This window comes from Anabas testudineus, chromosome 2 (genome assembly GCF_900324465.2).
Source record: "Anabas testudineus chromosome 2, fAnaTes1.2, whole genome shotgun sequence".
NCBI classification, from domain to species: Eukaryota; Metazoa; Chordata; class Actinopteri; order Anabantiformes; family Anabantidae; genus Anabas; species Anabas testudineus.
In genome coordinates, this window is record NC_046611.1 from 20,118,430 (window position 1) to 20,127,682 (window position 9,253).

The following is a 9,253-nucleotide window of genomic DNA, read 5'->3' on the forward strand; positions in this document are numbered from 1 at the left end:
TTTATCCCTAATTGTCAATGCAACGTTAAAACCACAAGCACAATCTCTGCACTAAACTACCTCTAAACATTAAACTTCTAGTTTAAGCTGAGCCTCCATGAGATGCAGCTTACATACAGTTTGTGCAAATCATGTTGCTGCTGCCACCTTCAGGGCTGGTCATGCAGTCCTGAAATAATTTCTTCTGTTCTTCTCTTTTTGTGTTTATCTGACACTCAAATGTTTCTGATCTTTAAGGATAACAGTTACAACAATAACATTGAAAATACAACAGTTGGTATTTTTAGGTGATTACGCACTGAGGACAACACTTTTATGAATACTATAACGCATTTATACTAATACAGCCCTCTAAAACTGCACCTTAAAAGCACTATTTCAAGGTACTTTGCAAAGTATTTTGCTTTAATGTACTGACATTTAAGATAATATAATATATAATTATCAGTAAGCAGTAGAAGGCTGTAGTTACTAGTTAAGTTACATTACAGATGAAGGGCTTTGCAAGGTAACACAAACGCTTTCAATTATTATAGCTGAATTTTCTGTTAATACTAATCTAGTGTTAGGTTACTAATTTGTATCGAGGTCATTTACTTGTATTTACACTTTAGTACATTACTTTACTGAATCTGACAACAGATGAAAGTTGCTGAACTTCACTTCATACTTGTGAATTTCCTGGAACGATAAATGGCACTTTTCTAGCCAATCAGAGAAGCGACGTCCCATTCAGAGGTACATATTGGCCAATGAGAGCGAGAGTCCCTACCTTAAGTCCCACCCACCCGCTTCTGAAAGTCAACACTGAGGAATCAGCCTGCCTGGGGTTAGCTGTGAGTTAGCATTAGCTCATTCATACTGTTTAACTAGCTCTCTGTGAATTACGGGTCGTTACATTGCTGTTAAGTAAAACAGTTTAGTGTCTGTAGTCGTAGTTGGCATTTCATCTAGTGCTCGTCTAATCGTGCTTCCCGCATGTATTAGCTCGCTAGCAGGGAAGTAATTCAGCTAATTAGCCACTGATTTAGTCGCTTCCTAATTGACTATCTAGTCAAAACCTTGTTTTTAAACCAGTAGCTCGCTGCTTACTCGGTGTCATTGTAATTTCAGGTCGCTATTTGTGAATATTTCTGCTGCTCCTCCTCCATATGAACATGAGTGATCCCTGGCAGGAGTGTATGGACCACTGTGTGGAGGTCACCAAAAAGGCAGGGAAGGTAAGGAAGCTGGGTTTGTCCTTCTATGGCCTGGAAATCACTTCACTCTGAGTAAAAACACAGCACAACATTAGCTATGAGTTATGATTATTTGTGTATTTCCAGACACAACAACAATCAGTATCCTCACTATGGCTTTAGAGCTTATTGAATCAAACAAATACTTCGATTGATGACCAAAAAAAATCGAACTACTACAGTGATGACTGTGTGATGCAGTAAAAATACAACATAGTATACATAGAATGGTATACAGGATGAAGCCTGTGCAGTTATGAGTCTGATTGATGCATTTTTGTAAAGAAGACAAAGAAACAAACAAAAACATCTTTTAAAAGACAAGATTTCTTCACAATGTTAAGTCCACACTTATACTTTTCAGCAGAATGATATCTGTCAAAGGTTATGACAATGTATAATGATCCCTATAAAGACAAGGCATTAATATATTTGGGGTCTGGGAGCTTACACCTAACCATCTGTGACCCATCACTGCCAACAATATGTTACACTAACACACAGTATGTTCGGCTAATTAAAGTAGCAGATGTAGCCAGTCATCCAAAAAATCCCCTTGCTGAGTTTGTCATTGTGTTTCCCCCAGATGATCTGTGAAGCGCTTCAGAAGGACATCGCCATCATGCAGAAAAGCTCACCAGTCGACCTGGTGACTGAGACGGACCAGAAAGTGGAGCAGCTTATTATATCTTCCATCAAGGAAAAGTACCCCACACACAGGTACTTCACTAGCAAATATGGACATGAGAGGTGCTCTATGCACTGCTATATTTATTTATTTTTTTATTGTCTTATAATATTTGATTCCTTTATCTCACTTTGCATCTTTTTTCACTGTATTTTCAGATTGATGTAGAAATACTATTGTTATGAGCCGTACTCTGGCCTGCACAACAGAAACAGATGAGCAAAGTTCAACGTGATTAGAAAGCAAAGATAAAATGCCAAAAATTATTTGAATTACAATTTGTGTTTTTAAAATTTTCATTTTTTTTTAGTTAACTGCAAACCTAGAGATTTAAGTGGTGTTGCAAGGCAGTTCATAAACTGCCAATAATCTGTTTCCCCAATTTTTTAAACTGCTGAAATCATCCTGTGAAATACTCAATAAGTGCCACTGGAGATTTAAAACTCCCCCAGGATGCTACAATGTCCAAAATGATGTAAAAGGATAGAAGACATGACAACAGTGTCTTCCATGTTAACAATGGTCTTGCATCCAGAGTAGGGGAATCCAATATTAGATATTACAAACTCCATTAAAAAGAGTATACCCAGAAGGTCAACCCTATCAAATGCTGTAGTGTCACTAATTTTACTTTATTGTTGAAAGCTATGACTAAAAACGTGTACTATTTTCTTTCTTTGTGACTTTGCAGCTTTATAGGAGAGGAGTCAGTAGCAGCAGGTGCCCCAAGTGTTCTCACAGATAATCCAACTTGGATCATCGACCCCATTGATGGTACTACCAACTTTGTTCACAGGTACTCCTGCCTGCCCTTAAATACTGTATGAACCATAAAGAAACACAGTACTGCACCAGATTTGTTTTATCTTAATTATTTTTATCTTTTAATTAGGTCCTCTCTTGGATTGTCCTCTCTGTCAGGGATAATTAGATAATGTAGATGAAACTGCTGCGAGAATAGAAATTGATTCCCCTCAGCCTAAATCTAAAGGGAGATCATTAAGTGAATGTTTTATATTGTACATCTCTTCTGTGCAGGTTCCCATTTGTGTCTGTATCAATCGGCTTCACTGTGAAGAAAGAGGTAGTCTTTGCTGTTCATCAGTCACGAGCAAATTACACGATTCTGGCCTGTTTGAGTGATGGATTTTCCTCCCACATGAATCACTGCTGTTTTCTGTGCCTTTTCTTGGCCTCAGATAGAGTTTGGAATTGTCTACAGCTGCATTGAGGACAAAATGTACACAGCACGGAAAGGGAAAGGAGCATTTTGCAATGGTGTCCCTATCAAAGTATCTGGACAAGAAGGTGAATATTGATGAATGGCATCAGGCTTTGGGCTGCAGTCATTAATATATCCACCAGGTGGAGCCAACATCACAGCAAGAATCTTTCTAAGGGCTCCTCTACACAATAAACACAAGGGTCAGCAGTTGTACATTACACTCTGGGATGATTAATAAGTAAACAGCCTGTTTTATTTTTTATTTTTTGAGTGATTCATTTTTTTTTCTCTCTCTCTCTCTCTCTGTTGTGTTTCCATCCAAGATATTAGTCAGTCTCTGGTACTGACGGAAATGGGGTTCAAAAAGGATCCTGAGCAATTCAAAACAATGTTGGCCAACATCAAGACCATCCTCACCATCCCTGTACATGGGTAAATATGCACAGAATTTATAAGATTCATGTCCTGGTTGATCTGGAGACAAACGCAGGTACTGGTGGTGAAAGTCTTTTTTCAATGATTCTAACTTTGATGGATTTTTAATGATTGTTGATAGCACAGCCACACTAATGACATTTGAATAATTAATCAGTCAGTAATTGGCATTTTTCCATTATGTTATTAGCAACTAGGATTTGATTTTATACTCCACACAATGCAACCGTTTTTGCAACAAGACAGTAAAGTTAAATACCTTTCTGGGGGGTTTGAAGCGTTTCATTGAAGGGCTCACTGTTCCTGCTCCTTCTTGTTCTCATTATCTCAATAGTTGACTGATTGAGATAATGAGACTAGTTGACAGATAAACTGATAAACAAAGGTCGAGATTTCATCTGATTGTTTCACATTAAAAGTCACCCTGTGTTTCACATGTTGAATACTTTTAGTGTCAAGAGTTTTTGGTTTTGGTTTTCCATTTGCAGTGATGTTGCATGTGAACAGTAAACAGTGTGATTGATATCACAGTTTTCTTCTTCATTTCCTGTTAATCCCTGGTGCGTGTGAAAGTAATTAGAATCCTGGGGAGCCGCGGACTCCCCCACTACAAATTGTGGTAATTACAGAATGTAAATGGCAAATTCCTTAAAACATGCCAACCATAAAGTGTGTCTCCAATGGGGTTTGATTGGGTCTTGAGCATTATAATTTAAAACATCCACATAAACATAAAATTTGACTAAACCATCTGGAAGTTAAAAGTGTGTCATATGCAATCAAATGCTGAGTAAAGATCGTATTTCCCTCCACAGAATCCGCTCTCCGGGCAGTGCAGCTGTCAACATGTGTTTGGTGGCGTGCGGCTCGGCTGATGCCTACTACCACATGGGCATCCACTGCTGGGACATGGCTGGAGGGGCAGCGGTTGTTACAGAGGCTGGAGGCGTTATCATGGACATTTCGGGTGAGTCGCAGGGAAAACGAAAGCTTTTAAACACCACTTGTGCAAAAACTGAGTCACTGGGTAAAATGATGGAAGTGGGCAGCGGGGTGATGGACACGTTACAGACTGCTGTGTTGCTGGGGGAGAGTTCTTGATGAAAAATGGGCTGCTGCTCTTTAGTGCAAACAAAGCAGACAGTTTTAATGTTCATGATTTATTTAGTGCTCCTAATTCTAATTGTTATTGGTTTTTATCCTTTTTCTGCTGTGAAACATAGATGATGAGAGGAGCAGGGAAACTGTTGGCTTTGTACTTGATTTTGACTTGATCTTAAATTTGTGAAACGTTCCCACTGACATAGCAGCTTGTCTGAGATTTAGGATGCTAAGAAGCAGAATTCCCCTAACAAATTGTTTGTCAAGTAAAACCAGCACCGTTGGCGCATTACACTCAACTTCTGACAACACACTTTTTTTCCTGTGTATCTGCAATGGATAGTGGAGAAGTGCATGTAGGTGATTTTTGCCTTGGAGGGGGAGGACAGGGGGGCCATACAAAGTACCGGGTATCATTTTGAGTTGAAAATGCTGCATCATTTTTCCAGTTTGATTTTCAGGGTGTCTTTGAATTCAGCCCTCTGTAGTTTGATGATTTTAATTTCCATCAAACGATGCAGCATCCTTTCTTCCTAACACATGACTCAGTCCATACCAGTGCAAAAATCCAGCATGAGTTTTTTCCCTCATTGAAATCTTAAAGTGTTCCTTTAATTTTTTTTAGCAGCGTAGTTGCTGGAAAGTTTCTTATTGATCACTATATTGATTTATTCTACACTAACAACACTAAAAAGCAACTTCTAGGAGTAGTATAGTGAGGACCATCAGCTGGCTTACTTAGGTTACTAATACAGCATTTATTGATAAAAATTTGACATTTACAAAATAAGATAGGCCCAGCTTAATGGCACTCGTCTCATTTATCATTTTGTCTCTCCTGCAGGTGGACCATTTGATCTGATGTCCCGGAGGCTAATCGTGGCCAGCAGCAGAGCGATAGCAGAACGCATTGCTAAAGAGATCATAGAGTTTCACGTGGGCAGGGATGACACAGATGGTTTGTGAACTTCTATCAACTCCTCAGCCAACTTAACAGCTGATTAAACACACGCAACTGTCTAGTGTTTACCAGGCCAGAACTGCATCTTGGCCCTTAAGAACCAAACGATCAACTTACCTCTGAGAGACAGCTGAGTGGGGTAGTTAGATATCCAGCGCGGATGTATTTCTGCACTTAGTCATTTAGATTCAGACTTTCTGTTCTGTTGGATCTCTGTGTTGTTTTTAATCACTTAGCCGTTATTTGATTATTTATTTTAATTAAATTATGAGAATGACGCAGCCAGAATAAGATCAAGGAATTTCACTGATAAAATGCCTCAGTATTGCATGATTGAAGTAATTTTAGAAGAAGGTGTTGACTAATAATATTGCTTGTCATGTGTTGTCAAGCTGTTTGAGTCTTAGTTTATAATATTAAATTCAATTTCTTACAATATAAGATGCATTCAAGATACATGCTTTAATACTATAAACAAATATTCTTCAATCTCAATGCTGTCGCTAGTTTGCACTATAACAACACACGGATGTGTACACCAAACGGTATAGAACTTGTTGATCACAAGTGGAATGCGCATGTTTGACTTGTTAAATGTGTTTTGTAAGGATATATTAAAATCCAAGTACAGCATCTCCTGATCAGTCCCCACCTCTTTCTGACACATCCATGATACTGTTTCCTGACACCTCTGAATTCTGCGCTACCTCAGTCAAACAAAAATCTGCTACTCTACAGAGAGATCGCTGAAAGTCACCCTGTCAACACGTATGTCATCAACTCTGATATTATCTACAACTTTATTAGAGAACGGAAACCCCTCCTGGCTTTAGCCTCCATTGGGGCTCCTAAACACCTCAGCGACATCCCAACAGCGGCCTACATTATATCAAGCAAGTGAAATGGCCATATTCGCTTTGACCTAGAACAAAAAAAAAAAAAGATAAACTGTCTTTACTCCTTTATAAAATCTATAAAGTACAAACAGGAAACATTTCTATTGTGGTACGCGGGAAGCCAAATAAACAGAAAACATTCCTTTGATAGTAAAACACAAGGAAAAAAAAAATCCAAAACAAAAAACCAGCACAGTGACTGCTGACTGTTGTGATGGAGAGAGATAAAAGCATTCACAGTCATTACACCATGTAAAATGCTCTGCTGCATTTCCCCTGCCCTTTCAGTGCTGCTGCATGCAGAGCGCTGGACTGCACCCCCCGCCCCGCCAACCTCCCACCCCCAGGGTTGATGTGCTCTATGAAATGGCCTCGAGTTTTGTTCTACACAGACGGTTGTCTCTGCTTTTTCAGCTTGTGTTTGCTGATGACTAACAAATGGTTTCATAACACTTTACTTGAGCAAACCCAAATCTTATATGTCGCAGCACCCTTCGCAGAAATCAATGGTCCGTGTTCGACTGCAGCAGGAGGTTTCAGTCGTAATCACCAGTGCTGGCGATGGTTTCAGGAGTCAGCCAGCTGAAAGTCATGTCCTCCCTCCGTCAACTCCACCTACATCAGCAGCGGCTGCTTTTCTCTTCTCAGTTCGCTGTCTTTTGATATTTGATCCTCTTTTTACTAGTTCATAGAGTAAATTAATGGCACAGGCAAACAAGTCCGTCAATAGAATTTCAACTTTATCTACTGACGATGCAAATCCAAGAGTCAAACCTCAACAAGTGGAAAACCATGTCCAAAGTGTGATAGGAATATTGCATTTAAGCTTCCTCTTGTACTAATTTCAGTTATATCACAGTGTGTCTTCCGTGGAGCTGAATGTGACGTGACCTTTAAGTCACATACATGCGTCTGGGTGCATGATGTCACATGTACATCATGGTTAATTGGAGACAAGCTGGATCCAGCCCTGCCTCAGTGCAGTTTCTTTTAAGTGCTAATTATCAAATGCTAACACACTGAAGTGGTTAAGATCCCAAATCTCACCAGCTGAAGTTGGCATGCAGCTCAAAGCACTTACACACCACCAAGTTCCTGCTCATCTTTCAGGTTGCATCATTGACCTTCAGCAACTTCGGCATCATGGCAGGCGTCAGTTACACCTATGATTCCAGGGAACAAAACATCCAAAACATCCGTCATCCTGGATAAATTATTCATAACGGACCTGCCAGGGAGCCGGCAGGACTGATGTATTTGTTTTGCTTGTCCTATCACTTCCCTCTGCCTGTCTCCCAGCATTTTAGAGAGCGTCTTATATTTTAGTGCACAACAGAGACAACAGGGGAACAACTGCTGTCCTACTGCTCTCGGTCTCACAAAACTTACATCAACCCCCCCCCCACCTCCATGAAACCCCATAGCGATCTGTTCAAATCAACAGATGGCTGTTTGTTTTATCTGTGCAGCTTGTGCATCACATTCCCGGTGAATCTAGCAACGAGTAGGATAACGGCGCTGTCTGTCAGTTTTAGCATTGTTTAACAAAACTGTGAGTTTTTTTTATGAGATGACTTAACTTGCATAGATGTTTTTAAACATTTGCTTTAGTGCTTTATACTTTCATGCTCAGCACAGTAGTAAAAAAACAGCAGATGCCGTTTGAGGTATTTCAACAAGCATTCATTTCAGCGAGATCTTGGGGAAAAAAAGAAAAGAGAGACACAATGTAAATGTCTTGAGACATGAAGGATTCACCATTAATTGGATAACGCAACTTGCAGCAACCTGTGACTTCCTGCAAGACAACGGCAGGGTTATAAATACCCCAGTCTACATCTGTGTATCTGCAGTATATACGTTCACTGATACTGTCAAGGCCTTATCCACCTTTGAGCAGACACAGTGAGGAAATGGGCACGCACACACTCATAATCTACAGCCACTCACTCAGGGGGACCTTTCAAAGTATTTTCCACCAGTGGGACACAATAAAATACATAAAGGACATAAAGGGAAAGCTCAGTAGCTGTGAAGCTATCTAGAAATGTAAAACCGACAGGAGCTTTATTTTCCATGCCAAATCTCACATTAAGTTCAGAGCTGGAATGTACTAGGATGTTTAATTCGTCCAAAACATGTCTGGAACTTCTGTTTAGGAGAAAACCAATTTAGAGAAATTACTTAATAACCGGATTGTTGACTGATTTTAAAATCCAATTCTCATCCCTTTCACTTTTGCAGATTGGTTCTCAGACAGTATCGCCTTACTTATCTTCCAAAATAGTGTAAGGATGAGGTGATGGAAATGTTAAATATGAGAATCTGAGCTTCACTTTCACATCTTGTGCTCACAGCAGTATTTACAAGCTACTGGCTGACTCTGAGACTGTCCCCAAACCCACACTAGCTGTATTATTGATTAGTCTGCTTTTGTGAAGTACAGTATTTCTTGTAATTGCCACAATTTTCAAGTCACCGGTAAAACTGCAAGCATGTCAAAGCTCATCAGAACTCACAGGGACACACTTTGACTAATAAGGACAGCAGCAGCTAGAACTAATACAGTTATACATTAAATTGAGCTTTGACATTTCATAATGAAGCTGGAGGAATGCTACTGGATGTTGATGACCCTTTTGCAAAGTTTTACCAACCAAAATAATGGAGAATTAGTGGAGCCCAAAGTAGGATTTCCTTTTTGAAAAC

General features: G+C 39.6%; 1 protein-coding gene across 1 annotated transcript; it reads left to right on the forward strand.

The window, feature by feature from the left end:
- Positions 1 to 741: 741 nt before the first annotated feature.
- On the forward strand, positions 742 to 6,137 carry impa2 (inositol monophosphatase 2). Its single transcript, XM_026361286.1, has 9 exons — positions 742 to 836; positions 1,114 to 1,220; positions 1,825 to 1,958; positions 2,618 to 2,722; positions 2,965 to 3,010; positions 3,126 to 3,234; positions 3,475 to 3,583; positions 4,402 to 4,553; positions 5,532 to 6,137. The coding sequence occupies exons 2-9, from the start codon at positions 1,152 to 1,154 to the stop codon at positions 5,651 to 5,653; spliced, it is 846 nt and encodes a 281-aa protein (XP_026217071.1). The 5' UTR covers positions 742 to 836; positions 1,114 to 1,151; the 3' UTR covers positions 5,654 to 6,137.
- Positions 6,138 to 9,253: the final 3,116 nt, after the last annotated feature.

Excerpts from the sequence above, each read along its gene's own strand:
- impa2 (XM_026361286.1), top strand. The coding sequence starts at position 1,152 with ATGAACATGAGTGATCCCTGGCAGGAGTGTATGGACCACTGTGTGGAG. Across the intron at positions 3,011-3,125 it reads GCTTCACTGTGAAGAAAGAG|ATAGAGTTTGGAATTGTCTA; the intron begins GTAGTCTTTGCT and ends TCTTGGCCTCAG. Across the intron at positions 4,554-5,531 it reads CGTTATCATGGACATTTCGG|GTGGACCATTTGATCTGATG; the intron begins GTGAGTCGCAGG and ends TCTCTCCTGCAG.